At 37.3% G+C, this 23,934-nt stretch overlaps 1 protein-coding gene across 1 annotated transcript in view; it reads right to left on the reverse strand.

Annotated features, from left to right (window-relative positions):
• The window catches only part of ttc21b (tetratricopeptide repeat domain 21B), a 114,782-nt gene that overhangs the window by 59,818 nt on the left and 31,030 nt on the right, over positions 1-23,934 (reverse strand). The window contains exons 8-16 of the mRNA XM_028806373.2: positions 23,707-23,805; positions 22,028-22,220; positions 17,214-17,311; positions 7,769-7,969; positions 4,892-5,021; positions 4,432-4,589; positions 2,641-2,862; positions 2,196-2,434; positions 190-262 (exon numbers count right to left, since the gene is read on the reverse strand). Of these exons, the coding sequence (XP_028662206.1) occupies positions 190-262; positions 2,196-2,434; positions 2,641-2,862; positions 4,432-4,589; positions 4,892-5,021; positions 7,769-7,969; positions 17,214-17,311; positions 22,028-22,220; positions 23,707-23,805 (1,413 nt within the window). The remainder of the gene's footprint in view (positions 1-189; positions 263-2,195; positions 2,435-2,640; positions 2,863-4,431; positions 4,590-4,891; positions 5,022-7,768; positions 7,970-17,213; positions 17,312-22,027; positions 22,221-23,706; positions 23,806-23,934) is intronic.

Genomic DNA, 23,934 nt, shown 5'->3' on the forward strand with positions numbered 1-23,934 from the left:
TCCAACAGGCTTTGACTTTTGAATTGCAATTAGAAAAATACTTTTTGTGCATCTCCAGCTTCAGTGCACATGTACACACGTGATACTACCCAGAAAATATAATCAGCTACTCAATACTGCAGAATGCAACAGACAGGAATATTTTCATGTTACCAAATATGCTTCTGTCTTTTAGTGACAAGAGCTTACCTCTTGGATGTTCATATAGGCATTACCCAAAAGGAGATATGTATGACTACTTGGATGCTTTTCCACCAAGTCTCTGCAAAGAAAAGGTGTGATGACTTTCATCAGATTTACAGTGCAAAACATAAAAGTGAGACTTGTTTTTTAAAATATATATTGACTTTGCAAAAACGAGTTAATTTCAAGTACTGCCAAACGAAAACTGAAACAACATGTAAATAATAAAATTCAAGCTTCAGCATATGAGATGAAAAAATAGCAATGATTGTTTTTTGTCTATTTACTTCAGCAATATAAAATTTATTTAAATTTATAATGATGAACAGTATGCAGAAACTTTCACTTTAGGAGAATCTGAAGTTCAGAATTGTAACTATTATATTTTTAAGAGTCTATCCTATGTTTGAAGTTTTAACAAATAAACAACCTACTGTACGGTAAATAGATTGACAAAGCTGCAACTCTCGTAACATTATAATGTTATTATATAGTATTAAGCATCTTTACGCAAATTAGTATAGTTGCACAGTAAATTCACAAAGTTCAAACAGTAGAACTCTTTTGTAGATAAACAGCTGTAAAATATGCAGAAGAAAAAATAACTAGCATTTATGATGGTTTAACTGAACACAATAGAAAAAAAACTTTCAGAAGCTACAAGAAACATTAACAAAATATTAATGGAATCATACATGATCAAAGAATACTGAGAGAGATTTAATATTATGATACTAAATGGCTAAAAATCAAATACTTATCCAGAAGTAGTTAAGTAAACCAGAAATTATATAAAATAAATGCGTCACTGGTAGTTTTAAAAAAATAACTATATAGTGGTAATTCATAAACAATGAAAAGTAGCCAACATGTTCTCAATATATTAAAAAGGTGCTAAAGCTTACCCTGGAATTATAATCTAGTCAGCTTTATATATAATTACATGAAAATGAATGAAGATAAGATAAAGCAAAACATCAAGCCTGAGTACAGTATATTGCCAGATGTTTGGAATAGTGTTAAATTTGGGAGTTTCACTAATACCACAGGCAAGGAAACAACAAAATAATTTGATTGTAGTAGCATATGTTAAATTATGTATCTTGATTTTCAAATTAATCTATGTATAGATTGTGACTATTTGCAGCCACTGCCATTGACCAACCAGAACGCCTCCGAATTGGAAGGACAGGGGTAGATGACTAATGAAGGGTGCTATCTCCACCAATCGCTATTTGGCAGCCTCGCTGGAGTATAATGACCCCTCAGGGTCCCACAGGGCTATATGGGACTTGGTATTGGTCGGCTTAGCCTTGATGGTTTCCAGGGATGCTGCCAGGAGGAGCTGCAGAGCCCTTCTTTGTGTTTCCGCCACACCTGGGAGTAATTCCAGACCTCCCTAACGAGCCACCTGGAGTTCTCCCGGAAGCCAGCTATCTCATAGAAGTAAGCCAGAGTTGGAGGACATTGCTTGCGAGGAGGAGTGGAGGAGGAAGTGACCTGAAGGAGAGAGACAAAGAAGAAACATGCTATATATTGAGATTGGTGCCTGTAACTGTTGTGTCGGGTGTTCGGGGAGCTGTGTGCCCCCATGTCTTCACATACTGCCTGATTAGGAGCAAGTGATCAAACTAAAAAATTTGGGAATTTAAGAAAAATTGTGCGGATTGGTGAAAAAACTAGGCTTAAACACAGAAAGTAAGTTTTAGGGTGAGAAACATTTTACAAATTAGGTGAATGTAGAAGTGGGGTCCTTTTTGTATTAGTGTTTTAGATACATAAAAATGGTCTAGATAAAAATGTAACTACTCATTTGGTTAAGTTTGCAGATGACACAAAACTAAATTTAGTAGTAGATTCTCTATAATCAGCAAAATAATTACAGATGGACCCCAGAGAATGAGGTAAAAGGTCTGTGCTCATCAAAGCATTACTTATTTTCATGTGTACCTCTTTTGTACATAATGTAACATAACCTAAAATGTTAAAGTGTATCGTAACATATTTCTTACCTGTAACAACTAATATATAGCTTCTTCTCTTTTCTGTGATTAAGATATATATCAGCCATTTTTTCTTTGGCTTGAATATAGTAAGGCTGATTAGGACTCACATTCTGAAGCATATTAAGTGCAAATTGATAATCTCCTCGAAGCAGCGAGAGGTCCGCATTTGCAACAACAATTCTCACTTCTTCAGGGGTGCCAGAGAACTCGTTGATAGCATCCTGAATCACTTTAGCAGCCTCATGCTAAGACACATTAAAAAATAGTTTGTGTAATCATTTCAGTACTAAAGCCAAGACAAAAAACAACATACAAATATTACAAATAAACAAATACATTTGCTAACATTTAAAATCCATTAATTTCCATAAACATTTCTATGCATTGCTTAAGTATAAAATGAAATCTGATTTAAAAGGTACAACTTAGAGAAATCCTAGTGTTGTGTTACCTGTTCCCCATTTAACCTGTGGGCTTCTGCTAACTCCAGAAAGAGGCAAACACGATCACTTGAGCTAATTTCCATCTTATTTCTTAATTTTGAGGTGCTTCCAGTTCTTTTTATTCCTGGCAAATTCATAGCCATTTTCAAGGTTTGAATAGTTTCTTGGAAGTCGCCCATCTTCTTCTGAGTCTGAGCTTTAATCAAGTGATAGAGTGGGTGCTCCCTAATCTGCAAAAAGTTAAACAAGTTAGAAAATGTATCCACGGTGTAACATTCAGGTGTGTGTGGGGGCTTAGTTAACTGATGTGAGTGTGTGTGCAGTTTACAGACACTTCTCATCCAATCTAAAAGAGCTTGAGGAGGATCTGCCAGCAAGAGAAGGATAAACTGCTCATATTCAGGTATGCAAAGCCTGTAACTGCTGCCAAAGGGGCTCCTACGAAGCACTGAATGCTTATATTAATGAGAAATTTCATTATTTGACTTTTAATAAATTTGTAAACGGTTCTGAAAACGTGTTTTCAATTTGTCATTATGGGCTATTGAGTGCAGATTGATGGACAAAAATAATAAATTCATCAATTTGAAAATTAAATCTACAACACAATAAAGTGTACAGAAAGTGTAGGGTGGGAATACTTTCTGAATCCACTGTATAGTGTTTTCATTTTTTAAAATATTAAACTTTTTTACCTTTGTAAATGTAATTCTTTATGAACTCTTCAATCAAGAAGCTGTGTGCCCCAATGAACAAAAATAGTATATAGCTAACATTACACTATAAAGGTTCCTGGATACATGCAGTGGTTTACATTGTCTCATCATGGTTAAAGTTATATCCTTCTGTTAATCATATTTTTTCAGTGCATTTTAAAACTGAAAAGATATTATCTTTCAAGTTAAAACTTAAAATATGTATTTCTTAATAAAGATAAAGTAGACTTCCATACCATCCTGAAGTAAAGCAAAAAAAATCATGTAATGGTATAAAATAGGATACATCTCTCTCCTGTACAGATCTGATAGTGTTAGTGTTGTAAAACTCAATATACTTTGCGCCTAAATAAAAACAGTTGCATGTGCAGTACAAATCAGGCAGGGGGTTCTGATTGGTTAACCACACTTGCTTCCTCAAATGTTCTGTGAGGTAAAATGCCTGCCCTTAAAGACATTTTATTTTTTTATATGCATGTGTAATGCAAGTAACACAATTGCAGCTAAGTTGGTTAATTGCAACGTGATTATTATGAAAAATTTAATCTGTAATATATACTACTTTTTTTTACAAGGAAATGTTAATTAGACTACAATAATGCATTACTTTGTAATTTTCTTAATTTTATTTCAAAGCAAGTAAATTAAAATTTTGTTATTTTTTATTGTGAAATCTTGATAAAAAACAAAATATGTATTCACCAGGTTTCTGGGTATTTTACTTATTTGATAGGTTTATATAATTAGTTTTATATTCTCTTTTTGTGGTAGTCCATGCTGAACTATGTTCTTTGAAAGGGGAATTTTATCAAAGTGGCCCTTGTACATATCTTTCAATTATGGAAAAGAGAAAAGGGAGAGGCAAGTTGCTAACAGATAATGTATTTCTGGTCTTCCTAGACCAATTCAAATGCCACTACAGTTCAGTATGTTTTCCATAAATCATAATTTATAAAGAATGTCAAACAAAAAAGAAAGAAAAATAAGTTAAAATACACATATTTCCATTAATCTATACACAGAAAATTAATACATATTGCACAATTTATGTATTGCTATTCACAGTGCACTTCACAAACTCACATCAAAGTTGTAGCTCAGGCACAGCTCAAGAGACTGGGAGGACAGTTTGTAGTTGCCCTGTTTCAAATATACTTGAGCCATTAAAAGATGTGCATTTGCATGCAGTGGATTCTGTTCTAGACAGTGTTGTAGATTTTTCTTGGCAGATGCTATATCACCTAGAAATTTCAACAAAAACAGAAGAAAACATCGGAAACGTTTTGGTTCTATATTGTGAGTAATATGTACTTCTATCCCTAATTTCTAATTGAACAAATGATTCAGGAAAAAAAGTCATTGACTATGAGTTTAATAGAGTTTTTGAATGATTTCTATGAGTTCAACTTTTTTTTATATATATATATAATCAAAGCTATTATTTCAGAGCATCAAAACATGTTAAAACATATTAAAATTATTAGTTGTAAATTCAAATACTCAGAGAAAAATGTTATGTTATACAACCATTATTTACACTTACCTAAACAAAAATGTACTTTTGCCATTAAGTAAACAGCTTCTGCAAGTCCAGGAACAGTCTTAATCACAGTTTCCAGAACAGAAGCACATTGCTTAAGATGTAAAGGTGGTGCCTGCCCTTCAGATGTTGACTGACAAAAAACATATGATGTAATTTTATTTGAGTTAGACACGGTTTATAAATTTTCGAAAAAATTAGGAAAAAGGCAGATAACAAGATACATTTTATAAAACATTCCTTAAAATACGAGGGGCGTTCAAAAACATTCCGCACTTTTTTAAACTCTATTTATTAAGAATTTCAAAAACAAATCACATCACTTTTATACATAGTCACCTTCGTTTGCAATGCAACTTTCCCAGCATCGCACCAACTTTTTAATGCCCAATTACTACTCCTCCCGCCTTCATCATTTCCAACAAAAATATAAGAGTGCAGAAACTTTTTGAGCATCCCTCGTAATTTCAATTATATGCTGTGTTAAAATTAAGTTGTATTAGCATTCACTAAAGAGCACTTTATTCTTCATGATTGTTCCTGTTCTGTAGCTGAAAAGTGAAGACTGAAACAGGACAGTGGTTGCTTTTACACAGATAAACAGAATATTATACCTGTTTTTTGTGTTTATTTACTAGTTAGTTCATTTTGTTTGACACAAAAATATGATACAAAAAAAAAATCTGGAGAAGGAAAAAAAAAAATCACTTTACTAGTAACTTTAAACCTTAAAAAACACGAATCCACTAATTCCTAAAGAGATGGCTGTGAATCAAAAGACCCCAGACATTTTTTCTTATATTTTTGCTTTAGTAGTTGAATGAACTGAACTAAAATCATATGTATACTAAAATGAAAGCAGACAAAATGGTCAAATGCAAATTATATTTATTTCAGAAGCCATGCCTGAGCAGTTCATGAGTTGACACCAATTAACAGCAACTTTAGAAAATGTAATGAGTTGTTCATCAATGGACTATGATCTGTTTTTCTTTGTTCCCATTTACTAGACAGTAAGTGATCTGAGATTGTTGAGAGTGTGGCAGGCAGGTGGTGTGTGGAATAACCTCCATTTACCAAATCCTGGGGTACGCATGGTATCCATACACCTGAACACAACTGATATTTACCATTCAATACATTTTATCTAGTGTGGTTTTCTGGTGACCAGCAGTGTTGCACAGGATACAGACATTGAGTCCTTTATATTTGCCTCATTATTCTCTGTACTAATCTTTATCACTCTCATAGAGTACTCCAATCTTTTTACTGCTAACATGTGATATTGAAAATGACTGAACACCCATTCAGTGCTCATTCAGTAGAGGTTAATCGAAATGGAATGGAAAAAGAAAAAATAAAACACACACAACAGCAGACCAGAATGGTCAGGGGGGCACACAGTAAAAAGTGAAAAGGTAAACTGCATACACTACATGCTATTATCTCGAAAAGGTGAAAAGCCTGTTCAGTTCTGGAACAGTTTTTTTTGGACAAAGGAAACTAAGCTCAGTAAATACCATAATGTTGGAAGGAGAACAGAAGAAATGGCTCATGATTTCATAAACACCACATCATCTGTGAAACATCGTGGAGGCAGTTTTATGGTATGATCATGTATGGCTACAAATGGAAGTCAGCTACTAGTGTTTACTGATGATGACTGCTGGCAGATGTGGCAGGCTGAATGCTAAAGTGTACAGGGCTACTATATTTGCTCAATTCAGCCAAATGCTGCAAAACTGATAAGATGGACAATGAGCCAAAACATACTGTGAAAGCAAACCAATTGCTTTTCAAAGCAAAGTAGTGGAATATCGTTCAATGGCAAAGTCAATCAACTGACCTCAACTCAATTAAACCTGCATTTCACTCGCTGAAGACAAAACTGACAGCAGAAAGTCCAACAAACAAGTAGCAACTAAAGACAGCAGCAGTCAAGGCTTGGCAAAGCATCACTAGTGTGGAATCCCAGAACTTGGAGATGGCCATGGATTCAGACTTCAGGCAGTCATTGACTGAAAGGGATTTTCAACCATATATTGAAAATGACCTTTATATTTAGGACTATGTTAGTTTGTCCAAATACTTTTGTGTGGATACTAATGGACCTGACTGTATGCATATATACAGTATGTGTGTAGATAGATAGATAGATAGATAGATAGATAGATAGATAGATAGATAGATAGATAGATAGATAGATAGATAGATAGATAGATAGATAGATAGATAGATAGATAGATAGATAGATAAAGGCACTAAATGATAGATAGATAGATAGATAGATAGATAGATAGATAGATAGATAGATAGATAGATAGATAGATAGATAGATAGATAGATAGATAGATAGATAGATAGATAGATAATTGTGCTATTTAAAGCAATTTGTCTACTTGCAGTCATGCATGAATGCAGTACAGAGACTTTTTCTACCAATACTATAAAAAAGCTGGTACCGTTACATTTTCTGAACTTCAGTATTGACTTACTGTATTGCCAAAGTCCTGGTTCTTGTGATACTACTACTATCAATAAAAACTACCACCATGAAGAACACCATGTGTTTTTCTTTGAGACAATAACCATAGTGTTTCTTCTGCCATTCACAGGCACTTCGAGAAGATTCACAATAAGCCAATAAGAATTATATAAAAGTAAAATTAAAACTATTAAATCAAAGGAATACCAACTGTATGCCTCCTACACATAAATGCTAGCACTCACTCCCAATGCCTATTGCTTTACAGTAATTCTTTTAGTATACTGTACACTATTATGTTATTGGTAGTATACAGTATGTGAATGCTGGACCATATACTGCAGTAACAACATTTACATGTACATTTTAATACAAAAAGAAAGAAGATTGCTTACCTCTGCTGGGCAGAAATTAAGGAATTCCTTAACAATCTCTAAAATGAAGTCTGGGTTGAGGTTTTCAAAGTACTCAACGCCCAGGGGTAATCCTTGAAGGGAAGATAAATGAGTTTCCATTGCATCATTGAGCAAATGAATAATGACTTCCTGTGAGGACTTCTTTTTTGTTGCTAAAACTGCACGTAGATATGACAGTTCCTATGTAATATAAAGGAAATTATAGACAAAATGTAACATATTGTACTACATTCATCAAGACTTTTGTTTTTAGATCATCAGAACATTTTTTCTTTTGTAGAAACAATTGTAGTAAAATGGGACAACCGGTTAATGATATGTTTATTAACAAACTTCTGCTACCACTACTAATAATAATAATGTTATTTTCAATGTATGAAGTCTGAAATCGGATAATGTCCTACAAGATTCACTGCTGAGACCAATAATGTTACTCTCTATATGATAGCATTAAAAGATATCACTTGAAACACTTACTGTACACTCATTCATTTATGGGCAACATTCAAATGTACTTTCCATTAATTAATAATGATACAAATCAGTATTTTAATTACAAAAGCTTCAATAAATTAAAACAATGGATACGCTAAACCAACTTTTAAAAATAAATATTCAATTATGGTTCCTATTAATTAATACCATCTGCTCTCTTGATTCCATACTAATCATCACAATATTATATTTTGGGGTGACCCCCCCAACACATACACACCTGCCCCTTAACACCCCTATTCCTTGATGGAACGTTTGAAAGGTCTTACTGTCTAGATTTTAAGATTTAAGATTCTTGACTTTTGTGACAACAGTAATTAGGGAATCCATTCCTGGATGGGTTTATCCATTCCCGGGAATTCGGGAATCCCGCATTTTATTCCCGGGAATCCCGAGCATCTCACACGGTTTTAGATTGACTGACACTTATTTTTAATAAAATTACTGCAATATGTTGACACAAATAAAAGACTAACCTTAACTACAAGCAGTTCATGCTGTCATAGAAGTACATGTATCTTTAGTTGCGGTAATAAAAGCACAGAAAGCACAACGTCCTCACAGGTGGCACAGTGATAGTGCTGCTGCTTTGCAGTAAGGAGACTGTGGAAGATTGTTGGTTCACTTCCCGGTTCCTCCCTGTATGGACAGCACTTTGAGTACTGAGAAAAGCGCTATATAAATGTAATGAATTATTATTATTATTAACGTGTCCAGCGTGCGGTCGTCCATGCGAGAGCGCACCTTCATGCAGAAGTACGCCAGCCGCTGAGAAAGCATGCTCTGGCTCCACTGAAGTAGGCGGCACAATCATCAGATACTGATACACTTATTCTAAACAATGCCCGCGCTTGCCGTTGTGCTGAAACACCGCCATTTCAGCTTTTACTGATGCATCCAGCTTCTTGTCATCATTCCGTGATGGCAAGTTTCTTGGCACAGATAATGCGGATGCAACAGACTGACGCATTGCAATTTCAAGTTGCTGTTCAAAGCTGTTGTCTGATGAAGTGCAAGCTGCAGCAATGGTGCCACCTTAATTATTTTCAACTATAACTCTGTTATTTCTTGATCGATTTTTACACTTTTACACGCTATATATGCCAGCTTGGCCGTTCCCGTTTTCCCGGAAATTACAGCAGTTTCATTCCCGGGAATTCGGGAATGAAAAATGTCCGGGAATCCCCAGGAATGGATTCCCTAACAGTAATATGAATGTAAAATTTCATGAACTTCAACTCAGCTGTTTTGGAGTGATGCACATGTTAACTTGATCTCACCCTCCCCAGTAAAATTCTCCAGATGTCATGTAACTTCAATTTTAAGTTTGTTGAGCATTACTATACATGCAAGGTTTTCATTAAGATCGACTTAGCCTTTTAAATGCAGTTTTGAGTCCCCCATTACAAACCCCTCCTTGATGACATTTCTGAAACACCCTGTAGCCTGAATTTTAAGATGGACCAACAGCAACCTACATTCATAATTTTGTGAAAATCCATTGAGCCATTTTTGCATAATTGGCAAACAGACAGACAGACAAGATACAATCACAGGGTTTAAATTAGATCCTTAGTTTACAAAATGAATAAAAAAGTATTAAACAAAGCTGAAAAATTCAAGACAAAAGGTATTACGATTTTATTTATTAAGATAATATAAAGAAAGAAACAAACTATTATTATTATTACCACAGCATGTACAAACTTTAAATGCATATGCAAACATTATGTCTTCACAATAATGGTAAATATTAATTTACCATATTAAATTGTGTTCTAAAGTGAATCATATTTTATAAATTAAAAACTAGTGTACCCTTGTGTTTTATAATGCAGCTAATGGGTACCAGGGTCCCATTTTGAAAAAAGCATTAAAACCTATTCAGTAAGTCCACTTTGAAGTTTAAGAGAACATACCTGTTGTGTTTCTGAAGCATGACTGTGAAAATAAATGTAAATTTGAAATAATTCATTTTATCACAGACTCCTGATACATTTTCTCAAGGTAAGAATACCTTTCTTGCTTGTCTTCTCACAGAGAATGTCATGTAATAGCACCCACTCCAAAATATATATGAATAATGTATTTTTATTCATGAACTCAAACCACAAGAAGATAAAATTAAGAATATCAAAGGGTGTTTTTTTCCATTTTCAAAGTCCAGCAGGATTTTCCCTTTTTATTAAAGTTATTTTGAAATAAAAATGTGTAATTTTCACAGTCCAGAGCTAAAATTTCAGCCCTAAATTAGACAAATCTGACTGAAATACTGTATTTAATGACTGCATGTACATCTTGTAATTTGCCGTGCATGAGTGAATGAGCAATGCATCCAGGACTAAGCTGATACAGGTGTTTACAAAAGGTTTCTTTCATGTGTCCAAAATACTGCCAGTATTGGTAAATATTGTCTTGAAATAAGTAAGTGGATTCAGAATCAGTTGAGTTTTGTGAAGGAAATAGGAGTTGACCATAAAAATAACATTCTGAGTGCACATATATTGTATAACATTATTTATTTCTTTATTACTATATACAGGGTATTAGACTGTTGCATATACAGGTAGTCCCCAGGTTACTAACATCTGACCTACGACTTACGAACGAGGCCTCGGTTGCAACGCATACACCTCAGTAACTGCCGCTCCGTCATCTTTGGCCTGAGGACGCTGCAAGCAGTGGCTGGACAGAGGCTGGAGGTGGGTGATTTTGCTGCTCGTGCAGTGTAGTGTCCCTTGGGCAGCTCCCAGCGGCAAGCGGTGAGCCATGGTCCATAGTCACCGGGGCCACAGCTATCGCTCGTGTGCAGGACGGAGGCTTGATGGGACGGTTCCCTGCCTGCCCAATACACCGCCGCAGCCACTGCTCTTGACTGGACGCAGGCTGGATGGAGCGGAGGGGGGCGTTTCACTGCCCGTCCATCACACACGGCTGCCCCGTTCGTTCTCAGTGGGCGGCTGGTAATGCTGCAAACGGTGACCCGGTTGTGGCTGAACGGAGGCCACTGAGAGTGAACGGGGCAGCGGGGGGTAGCATTGCAGTGTGCATCAGGTGGCTGCCTGTTGAATGGGGGCGGTGGAGGGCGATTCACTACCTGCCTTTGACCGCACCGTGTTCGTTCTTGGTGGGCGGATGCTACAGGCAGCATACTGTAGTAGAGGTGACTGTGTGGTGGGCGGGTGATGAACCGCCCCTCACTGCCCCATTCATTCTCAATAGCAAGCCTGCTTGTACTGTTACGTACATAGCAGGAAGTTGTCTCTTGTCAGTACATCAGACGTGTTGACGACGGGTGCCTTCCTGCTGTGATAGCGTGTACAGTGCTGTGCAAAAGAGCTCATCTTAACCTTTTGTCTTCACCCTTCCAGAATGTCTCTGAAACACAAATCTGATGCAAGTGCTGGTGATACAGTAAAGAAGAGAAAAACCATCACCATTGAAAATAAAGTTGAAATAATAAAAAGGTCAGAGAGAGGTGAAACTCCATCATTCATTGGCAGAGCACTTGGTTACCGTCAGTTAACAATAACATTTATTAAAATAATATACCTGTTCTGACTTACATACAAATTCAACTTAAGTATAAACCTACAGTCCCTATCTCGTACGTAACCCGGGGACTGCCTGTATATGTACATGTATATATTCAAATACTGTGTTTTTTTCAGTTTCCATTTGTTGTAATTTTATTTGTGCTCATAATCTGTCTTATGAAAACAACTAGCTGTGTCACTCGGCTTTGCCAGGGAAATTTTGCGAGTCAATGGGCTGTCGGTTAATCGGGTGTACAGTATTAGAAGTATTATGTAAATAAGTCATTTTCTGTATACTATATTTATAGGTATTTTTTTATTTTTTTAAAGCAAGGGCTAATATTATTGACAGGCAGTGTGGTGCAGTGGGTAAGGTTTAGGACCTAGGACTTTAAAACCTGAGGTTGTGGGTTCAAATTCTGCTACTATCACTTTGTGATAATGAGCAAATTGCTTCACCTGCCTGTGTTCTAATAATAATAAAAAAAAATGCAATCAACTGTATCTCAAATGTTCTAAGTCACCTTGGATAAAGGTGTCAAATAATAAGCAATAATATTATTAGGTCACTAGAGCTGCTTACTCTTGAACATACTGTATAAAATAGTCCATGAATAAAACATTCCTGCCACAGACCAATTCCTGCTTTTCTTAATGACTTGGATTTTGTAGATGGTCGCTGCAAAACACATTTTTACAGGGAAGAGTATCCTTTTAATCTGAAATAGGTAATCAGTAGGAATAATGTGAAATTTGAGCATATATTATTAACATTATCATTACTATATGTGTAAGGGTTTCACTTGTTTATGTCGTTCACTCAAGTTTTTCTTTACGTTTTACATCAGTTGTATGTTCAAGCATGTATTTTTTTATTTTTATTTCCCATAGACATAGACAAAAATTAAGTTCTAAGACTGAATGGAATCTTACTTTAACTTATTACAAATAGTGATGATGTTTACGTGCTGCACATTTAGGTGCCCCATGCAATGAATTGAATATTTTTACTTTTGGAGTTATTTTCACTAGTGCTTGAAGTGGAAGGCAATAAATACTAATAGTATGTTTCTAAGGCTTTATAACAATTGGGATTCCCCCTTTAAAGGCAAATTAATATGTAAAGAATATTGGACCGCAGATGTATGGGGTGGTTGGGTCATCCCCATTCAAGTGAGCAGAGCAGCATGTAAACAATTTTGGAAGGCAGGGTGGGATCACCTTTCAAAGTACGCACATATATATTACAATGGAGTAGCTCGTGGGGGACCTGTTAAGTTTAAACTTATGCCATCTGTTCCCTTTGACGTCACTTCCACCTCTGCTTTTCTCTCCTTGCCTTTTTGTTTCCATTGAAGCAACACCAACGTTTAAAACCACAGTGTCTGGGATCAGCACTGAAGATTTATAGTGTGGTTGCTAACCATTGAGTTTTTCATCTTCTTTGAGCTTCGCCAAAGTTTTCCTTTCCAATTTACACCTCACTATACTATGCAAACGTTTTTTTTGCCCGGGACACTGCTTCTTCTTCAGTCATTCATCTACCCCATTAGTTAGTACAGCTGTCAATCACTTCTGCTGCATCTATGCGAAGAGCAGAGCATGTATGTTGGCATAATATTAATAGACTAGACAAAGAGCCCGTTTCGACAACGTAAGATGAAACGGGCACGAGTTTGTGTCAGCATTGTATGAAGAACAAATGATAAGTAACGAAGAAGTTGTTTTGTATTGATTGTAGTCCGCTTTACTCATTATTGTACAGGCTTGTACTGTTAGCTGATGAATTTTCCAGGCCTATAGTATAATATTGAATGATGACTGTTCCAGTACAATATGGAATAGTAATAAGTATAAGCACCACAAATCTGATATAGGTGTATTGAATGAATGCGTAATTGAATCAGAATGTGTAATTAGGCCTCAAGCTGTAGTCGAAATAGCCTTTCAGGCCTCTAGAGCTTTAATTGAAGTCGTCTTTCTCTTTGAATTTTTCCGGCCGTAAATCCGCCACCTGCCGCGATGTTGGGGTTGGATGTCGTCTCGTAAGGTTTTTCGGGCAGCTGCACAGAAGCCGACTACACATTCGGCTTCAGACGGGAGTGAGTGAGGAGGCAGGCGAATTATGTATTAAGATATTGAGAAGTAAGCATGTGTTGGCTAATTTTATTTTTTCTATAAGTCACTAAATTTCGATCAAATCAGTGAAGGCATTTTTGAGAATTAATTTTTCAAACCTAAATACTGATATATCAAAATGTCCTTTCTTAGTGGATACCTACTGTCAAGTCAAGTCAAGTTGGGGAGCATGCACTGGTACAGCGTGTTGCCAGACCCACTACACGGCGAAACAACTCGGGATCCCAGTTTGCAACCCCCCAGGCAGACACGCGGTCCAGTACCACCCTCTGGCAATGACCCTCTATCTACCGCAGCCAGGTGTTATGTTAGCGACCCCTTGGGCTGGTCCAGCCACTCGGGACCCAACAATGAGGATCTTACGAACCGGATCACCCTCGGGGACCAAAGGAGTCCAGTCTTCGTCTCAGGTCACTGGATAGTGTCCATGTCTCGCAGCCACATAGCAAGGAAGCACCAGGACTCTAAAGACTTGGACCTTTGTCCTTTTGTACAGATATCGGGAGCGCCACACACCCCTTTCCAGCGACTTCATGACCCCCCCGTGCTCTCCCAATCCGTCAACTGACTTCACAGGAAGAGTCACCAGAGACATGAATGTCACTGCCAAGGTAAGTAAACCTCTCAATAAGGTCAACACTCTCTCTGCAGACAGACACACTGCTGATGGCTGTGCCCAAGAGGTCATTAAAGGCCTGGATCTTGGTTTTTATCCAGGATACTCGCAAGCCCAGACACTCAGACTCCTCACTCATCCTATCAAGAACCCCAATCAGAGCCTCCACTGACTCCGCGAAGATCACAGCATCGTCAGCAAAGTCAAGATCTGTGAATCTTTCTTCACCAACAGATGCCCCACAGCCGCTGGACCCCACGACCTTGCCCAACACCCAGTCCATACAAGCATTGAACAGAGTAGGAGCAAGAACACACCCCTGATGGGGTGGGAAAAACGCAGAGGTCCTGCCTCCACTCTGCACAGCACTCACAGTACCAGTGTACAGGCCAGCCATGATATCCAGCAACCTCGAGAGGATCCCGCGAACCCTCAGGATGTTCCACATCGAGGGCAGCTCGATTAACTGAGACAAATGGTTTGTGAAAATCGACAAAGGCTGCAAAGAAACTCTGCCGATATTCACGTTTGCGCTCCATGAGAACCCTCAGTGCCAGGATGCGGTCGATGGTAGACTTCTTAGGTGTAAAACCAGACTGCTCCGGTCGCTGGTAGGTGAGCAAGTGATCACGGATCCTATTGAGGACAACCTTAGCAAGGACCTTACCCGGCACCGAGAGCAGTGCTATCCCCCTGTAGTTGCTGCAATCCAGACGATCACCCTTCCCTTTCCAGATAGGGACGACAAGTCCCGTTTTCCAGTCAGTTGGAATGATGCCATTCTCCCAAATGGAAGAAAAGATTGCCTCCAATGCCAGGAGGACAGCCTTACCACCAGCCTGGAGAAGTTCACCCAGGATACCACAGATCCCTGCAGCCTTTCCCCCCTCAGCTGGTTCACCACCTGTGCAATCTCAGTGACATTGGGTGGTTCACAGCTAATTGGAGGATCAGCCTCAAGAACCGTGGACCCAGAGATATCCAACGTCCTAGCCGGAGGATCAGCTTTAAACAACTGCTCAAAGTAGCCAGCCCAGTGGGTCACAACTGCAGTGTCATCTGTAAGGACCGTTCCATCAGCTGCCCTGACTACGACTCTCCGAGGAACAGATGCAGATGTGTGTAATGCTTCGATTCCTCTGTAAGCAGAACGTGGGTCGCTAGACCACAGATGGTGTGTCACTTGCTCACAGATTTCTCTAACAAACGCCTCTTTATCTGCCCTCAGAGCCCTTACAGCCGTCCTTCTCAGTTCCCGATACAGACCAGAGTTGCCATTGAGCCGTGCGCTGTGACTCCTCTCGATGATATCCAGGGTGCTCTGCGAGATGAAACACCTCCTTCTGGGAACACCGGTAACACCAACACAACCCTCAGCAACCTTCAGAGTCTTGTCACGGAAGGTCTCCCACATCACATTATGATCGGCAGTCGTAACCAAATCTGAAAGTTCCTCACATAAACTGCATGCAAACTCATTAGAAATAGCCTGGTCTTGGAGTCTGGCCAAATCCAGGCTCATTTTCCTAGTAGGTGGTAACCTACTAGACCTAAGCTGGATCCTAAGAGTAGCAACAAGAAGTCTGTGGTCAGAATTCACAAACTGGGCACTTCTGTGGACCCTGCAGTTTTGCAAGAGCCTCCAGTGTCTGCCCACGAGGATGTGATCGATCTCCTTTAACGCACCACCAGTATTGGAGTACCAAGTCTAACGATGCAGTTCAGGGCGCTGGAACTTCCTTGTTACCTACTGTCTAAGATGTGCAATCCTGCCAAATTCCAGCTTTTTAACTAGTGAGTGAGTGAACTTTGCATTTTTTATTTTATATATACAATTTATATTTGTGTGCATATACTGTACAGATGCTGTATAACAAAAAAGTGAGTGAAAAAACAAAGTGTTAATAGAAACAAAGGAAAACGACTCAGTCAAACATAATTACTGAGGCTGTAGGATAAATAGGGGTGCAAGTTTTGGTGCATCACTATAAATATTATAAGAGAGTTTAAAAAATACAACTTACTTAATTTTTCATTGAGCACAAACTGTAAAATGTTAACACTTCCTCTAAAATTATCTAATTATCTAATGTAACATACAGAACAAAAACATGCTTTTCATCATTTAACGCCAAGCTTCCAAAGAGTTTCTTGTTAATATTAAATGTTTGAAGACTGAAACATCAGTAAACTAGCAACTCAGATTACAACACTCCCACCACTTCTGAAACTGAAATTATACAGTGTAATTCTATTACATATATTTTTCAGTTTCTGACTCTCACATTTATAATAACCTCAACAGCCTATAAATAGAGCAATTACTGTATATAGTTAAGATATACTAGAACAAATAATGGTGTAACAAGCAAAACAACCCATATATCTTAACTGAATATCGGACTCTCAGCTTATTGTATCTGTTTTTCTTCATTTTTAAGAATGTATTAAAATATCTTATAATAAATATCTAAAGCAAATTTTAATATTTAATTAGAATCTTTTGCATGAATTTTAATCTGCTGCTGAATAAAATAACAGCTACCACACAAAAACTTCAGCAGAGAGGACAGAAATATTGGTAATGCAAACCAAAAATCAACAAGACTTCTGTTTAAAAATCATTAAGAAATCTTACCCCTGACTTTCCTATAGATTGCTGAATTTCTTTCAGGAATTCAAGTTGCTGTTCTGCTTCATCCAATTGCCCTTCAGTTAGCTGAAATCGTATGATACCTTTAAAAGAGTGAAAAAGCAAATAAATAAAATATAAAAATCTCATCTTTCTGTAAGTTTTTTTTGGTAAATTATATTTTTGAACTTTTATTCATGTGCCTAATACATAATTTTGGTAGCCACTACTTGCACCAACAAAGCAGCAGATACCATAAGATTTGAAATCAAAATTGCTGGAATATGTTTTCTTTAGAAGTCAGACAGAAAAAGAACGAAACAAAGCAGTTCTGTATGTCTTAGCTTGAAAGGCAATACATAATTTGAAGTACAAAATATCTGTTAGAAGAAAAAAACAGGCACAGTATAACTCTCTAATTTCCTAATCAATGTTCCCTCTAAGGACTGGTTTGCTGTGAGTAAAAATAATTACTTTATGACCTAACATTTTTAGGGACTAAAATTCAGCATTTTATCACCATACGTTTATGTTATTCATTAGAACAATCATCCATTTCAGAATGCAGCTGAGTAAGGACAGCAGAATCTGCCTGTAAAACCCCCTAATACTATAAAAAAAAAAACTTATATTGTTGTTTTACAAAACTATGCTTGTGTTTTCTTCTATTTGCTTATTCTACTCTGCTCTGTCAAATAGCACATTTTCCTTCACAGTAACATTCTAAAGCTATAACTTGTCACTTAATGAATAGGACTTCCTTTCTGTCAACTTTTATACATACATTATTCTACACTATTCATTTCAATAATTCAAAATAGAATGAGGAATGAAGCCGGTGTCTAGAATGCATCTCTTTACCTTGTACTTGCATTGCTTCTCACTGTATTGTACTTTACATCCTGTTCTCTCCTCCAAGCCACCCACTACAATACACATCCATCTTCCTCCAACGGTACATTTAACTCTGATAACGAAATTTCTTATAATGAACTAAAGGCTTGGTACACATATAAAGCTACATGTACCCAATTGACTTGCCTATAAGAAATACTTGGCTCTTTGCAAACAACCTAATGAAAACGATTTTCACTAATGGATAAATAGCATGGCTCCAAGGCCAACATTTTCAACTCCTGAAAAAACTTAAACATTAGGCATCATCACCATTTTCCAAACGTTTTTCATGATTAAACTGAATAGTTGTAAAGGATAATTTCACTGGTGTACAGTCTTGCAGAATAGCACAAATGGTAACATAATCCAACTGCAAGTCATCTGCATTAAGGTTTACATCCTGTCTGCATAAATTTTCTTATCTTAAACAAATTTATGTTCAGTATACTTTTATAGAAGAATACCTAATTACTATGTACAGTGATCCCCCACTATATCGCGGTTCAGCTATTGCGCCCCCACTATATTGCGGATTTATTATTATTATTACTAGGGGGCTCTGCCCCCTGCTCGCCCAACCCCAGGTTTGGTTTACCGGATAAACAATATAAAGAGATTGTTATCTTCATGGGAATTGTTACATATTCATTATTTTCATTTTTACTTTAAAACTTTTGTAAAAACAATATTTGTCCTTTATTTCCAGACCTGGCCATGGTTAAATCTCTTTCTCGCGGGACTTATAACGCTGCTCGCGTTGTGAAGGGGGGGTCTGAATGCACACTGAAGAGATGCAATCGGTTTAGCTGCTGTCTTGCTGCTGCTGCTGCTGGCCAGCTGCGTATTCTGCTTGTCGCGCTTTGCATCAATCATTTAAAAGCATGCACAGCAGCTGTCCTTTTGCCACTTCGCATCTCTGCCGCTAGCGTTCTGAAGAGGGGGGTAGCGGGGTGAGGGCTGAACGCACGCTAAGGAGATGCGCTCGGATCATCTGCTGGCTTGTTGCAGCTGCTACTGGTGAGCTGTGTGTTCTGCTTGTCATTGTTTTAAGAGCTGGGAGAACCTGAAGTTTGTCTGACAAAAGCATTTCAACAACTGCTAGGTTAGACGTCCGTGAACTTGTTTTAAATTGTTTGTAAGTAGGGTGTGACGTGCAAAAGTCACGGGTTTTGCTTCCTAAGGTTGTAATGTCTAGTCTCGCGTGTCGTCAAAGTGTCTCTCTGAGATGATCTGGTCTCGATCGCTTCTCTCAACCCCCCCCCCCGCCCCCCCTCCACCACTTCGTGTCTCTCCCGCTCTCGTTGTGAAGGGGGGAGCTGAACGCACGTTACGGAGAAGCGGACAGATCAGCTACCGGCTTTATGCTGCTGCCAAGTGCGTGTTCTGCTTGTTGCTCTGCGCGTTGATCATTTACAAGCCTGTACAGCAGCTGTCCTTCTGTCTCACTGCCTTGTCTCGCGTGAGTCAAATTGTCTTCCGTGAAGATCACGTCTTGTCTCCCTGGTCAGATTTTTTTTTTTTATAATAGAGAGATGTTACTCATATCCTTAGCCCGACATCCACATATCATGTGTTTACAAAGAGTGTTTAATAAGTTTACATGTGTTTAAAGCATGTGGGAGGGGTATTTTAAGGCTTAAACTATACAAAAACGTTTATTTATATGGTCTTTCTATATCACAGATTTTCACCTATCGCTGATGGGTCTGGAACGTAACTTCCGCGATAGGCGGAAGATCACTGTAATATCTAATATTAAAAATGAACTGATTCTAAAATTCTCTTATTCTAGGACACATATTGTCAAACAATTGTCTAAAAATTTAAGATACTGACACCATTAAATCTTTACTTGTATTCATTACTTATGTATTGAGATGTGCATTTAATTTTTTATTATTTTATATTATTTTATTATCTGGAACCATAACTACACATTTTGATCTCCTGTTTTGAAATTTCCATTTCCTTCACCAATACTCTATAATTTAAAATGTGTGCATTACTAGGGTCTCTTAAGAAATTAGAATCGTAGCTCTCTCTATCTATCCTGTATTATTCTTTGTTAGTTCACATGTCTGCGGTGGGTTGACACCCTGCCCAGGATTGGTTTCCTGCCTTGTGCCCTGTGTTGGCTGGGATTGGCTCCAGCAGACCCCCCGTGACCCTGTGTTCGGATTCAGCGGGTTGAAAAATGGATGGATGGATGGATAGTTCACATGTAGGCCTGCTCCAGCAAAATATTCTGCAAGTTTAAATTCATTACTACACTTCTTAAGTACTTCATTGGTATTTGTAACATTTATTGCATCTATATGTACTATCACAATAATTGTGTTATCCAATCCACAAGATAAAAAATGGCTTTTTAACGCAAGCCTAATTACTATAAGTAATATATATATATATATATATATATATATATATATATATATATATACACTGTGTATATATATATATACAGTGGGTATAGAAAAGAATCACCCCCTTCAAAATATTCCCTTTTTTTGCTTTACAGCCTTAAATGAAAACACACAAACCAATATTTTTTCCAGCTTTACTTACTCAATGCAATCTATAACATCCAAGTGAAAGATATCACAGCTACAGTTCAGAAGAATTTTAAAAAATAAAAAACAAGAAATACTGAAATTAATAAAGGATCACCTCCCTCCTAAACAATATTTGTAAACTCAATCAGGTGTTAGTAACCACCATTTCCATTGCAGACCATGGTTACTGGCTTCCACCTGTGATCAACTGTAATCAGTGTGATTATAGTGAAGCATAAAAACAGCTGTTCCTGAAGCATTCCCTTGCTTGGTAGTGCAACTGACAGCAAACAACTGACTATGGGTGGCAAGCCACTTTCAAAAGATCTCAGGGATGGAGTTGTGGACAGACATAAGGCAGGAGATGGATACAAAAAAATCTCAAAGGCTTTATCAATCAAAAGGAACACAGTAAGGTCCATAATAAAGACATGGCAAGTGTTTGGTACTACTAGGACCCTCCCTGGATCCGGCCGTCCCTCCAAACTGGATGGAAGAGCAAGGAGGAACCTGGTATGAGTGGCTACCAAGAGGCCAATGGCCATTTTGAAGGAGTTACAGGATTTTATGACAAAGAGTGGTCATTGTGTGCATGTGACAACAATTTCACAAGCGCTCCACAATTGTAGCTTGTTCGGGAGGGTCGCAAGGAAAAAGCCACACCTCAAGAAAGGCCACATTTAAGGCTCGTTTGAGCTTTGCCAGAATACACCTTGAAGATTCTTATGCCAAATGGAAAAAGGTCTTATGGTCAGATGAGACCAAAATCGAACTACTTGGCCTCAATACCAAATGGTACACCTGGCGGAAATCCAATGCTGCTCACCATCCACAACACGCCATACCTACAGTAAAACAGCAGGTGGTGGCAGCAACCTATTGTGGGGGTGTTTCTCTGCCGCAGGGCCTGGGGCTCCCGTTGGGGTAGAAGGAAAAATGGATGGGGCAAAATAACATCAACTTCTTGAGGAAAACCTGCTACCCTCTGTCAGAAAGTGGAAGACAGGCAGAATGTTCACCTTTCAACACGACAATGACCCGAAGCATACAGCAAAATTGACCACACAGTGGCTGAAGGAGAAAAAACTGAATGTCCTTGTATGGCCCAGTCAGAGCCCAGACCTAAATAAATATATATATAATACACACACACACACACACACACACACACACACACACACATACATACATACATATATATATATATATATATATATATATATATATATATATACACACACACACAAATGTATATAAAACATTCACATACACAATCAATATACTTCCTATTTAGTGTAAACACAGTAACTCTTAACTCAAGCACTTCATTCAAAAATATTTCACAATAAAGGTAAAAGGATCCTGTCTTACCAGTAAGAGCTGAAACACTAGTTTCATCTAGTGTCATAGCAGTTTTATACCATTTTAAGGCATCCTTCAGTCTTCCCTGAAGTACCATCAAATAGCCAAGTTCATTGGCCAGTTCTGCATTATCAGATGCCATGTGAAATGCTCTTTCAACCATGATGCAAGTCTGTGAAAGGATCATCTGATTTCTTCCACACTGTTTTAGAGAAAAAAAAAGAAAAAAAGCAAAACTGAGTTTTTACTTTTGAATTACTTCACTGTATAATCAAACTTTATGAAATTGTAATCCTTGTGTTTGTGGCCTGCCAAACTTGTACTTATAGTTAGTTACATTTTTTTCAACATGGCTCTGCTATTGGTTACTTAAGATTTTCTTCAAAAACAACAGGTGTACCCTAAGTATCCACCTCAGAGTCAAAGTATTTGCAGATATGACTTTAGCTCATTGACTGCAGAACTGGTGGGGGCTATGTAAGCACAGGCTACAATTCACCTATTATATTCTGTGTTGAAATATTTTACATCAGCTATGGAGTAGGATTCACACTGTTAAAGTCTTGGTGTGGTATGTGTAAGTAAGAATTTTACTTTATTTTGTATGTGCCAACGAATTACATTTTTATTAATAAAAGCCTTGAATTTTTGAAAGAAGCCAATGCCATTGTCCACCCAGATATCCTTCATAAAATCAACATAGCAATCAACACTCTGCATTTCATGCTTTCTGTGTAATGCAGTGTGCATGCATAAGAAAAAAACACTGAGGAAAAAACTGTACATTATGTTATAAAACTATGCCATGATCAACTAGAGCAAAGCATCACAACCATTTATTGATTTTTTTTTATACTGTATGCCTAGTCACTGGTTTTGAGAATATTGTAAAAAGCGAGCTGATAATGAAAGTTATTAGTAACTTTTACTGTTTCTTGTCTGTAAATGTTTATTTAAGTCCATAAAATGATGAGGTAGTTCTGATGTTATGCATTGATTCCAAAACAAAATTGTGACTTATAGCAATTTTAGATCATTTTTAATAATCTTCCATTACCAAATACCACTACTGGTCCTTTGTCTTATAATACAAAATCCTGCACAAATCTCTTGATATATTCTGCCCCCCTTATGCAGATGCTTTCTGCGGTCCATGCTTTGCTGTTTTTCTTTCCAACAAGTGTTACATTTTGCAGCACTGTAGTATTACAGCTGTCAGCCATTTTCACTCTGTACGCATTTTTTGCTCACATGGTTTTGCCATGCGTTGATAAGCTTTCCCAATAATTCATCTAATTAATGAATTTGGCACTGACTTTCACTTAGTACATCTAAGTACATTACATCTTGCCTGAAGAAGGGGCCTGAGTTGCCTCGAAAGCTTGCATATTGTAATCTTTTTAGTTAGCCAATAAAAGGTGTCATTTTGCTTGGCTTTTCTCTACATTCATAATGGCTAACATGGTACAACACCCCAGTACTTAGTATTACTGAAATTGTAATAAATAAATAAATAAAATATAAAATATAAAAATCTAAACACTAACATATTGTTTTTTGTAACATCCCTAGTAACAATTATGGATGGAACTTCTAAACAACTATATTTGAAAAATTTGTCAAAAATAGAAACCTCAGACTTTATCTCAATTAAGAACAAAAAAAGTTAACATACTAATAGCACTCACCACTCTGGTAAAAGCCAGGGACATCTTATACAGGAGTTCAGGATTATGAGGCTCAAGGAGATCCAAAGTGTCCACAAGTTTAGTAAGATGATTTACAGACTACAAAAACAAAAATATTTAGCTTTCAAAAACATGTACTATTTACATATATCACAGGAAAGCAGATTTTACATTACATGTTACACTACCACAAAAAAGTGTACAACTTTCAATTATGGCTCCAACAAT

The sequence above is a fragment of the Erpetoichthys calabaricus genome, chromosome 8, assembly GCF_900747795.2.
Source record: "Erpetoichthys calabaricus chromosome 8, fErpCal1.3, whole genome shotgun sequence".
Taxonomy (NCBI): domain Eukaryota; kingdom Metazoa; phylum Chordata; class Cladistia; order Polypteriformes; family Polypteridae; genus Erpetoichthys; species Erpetoichthys calabaricus.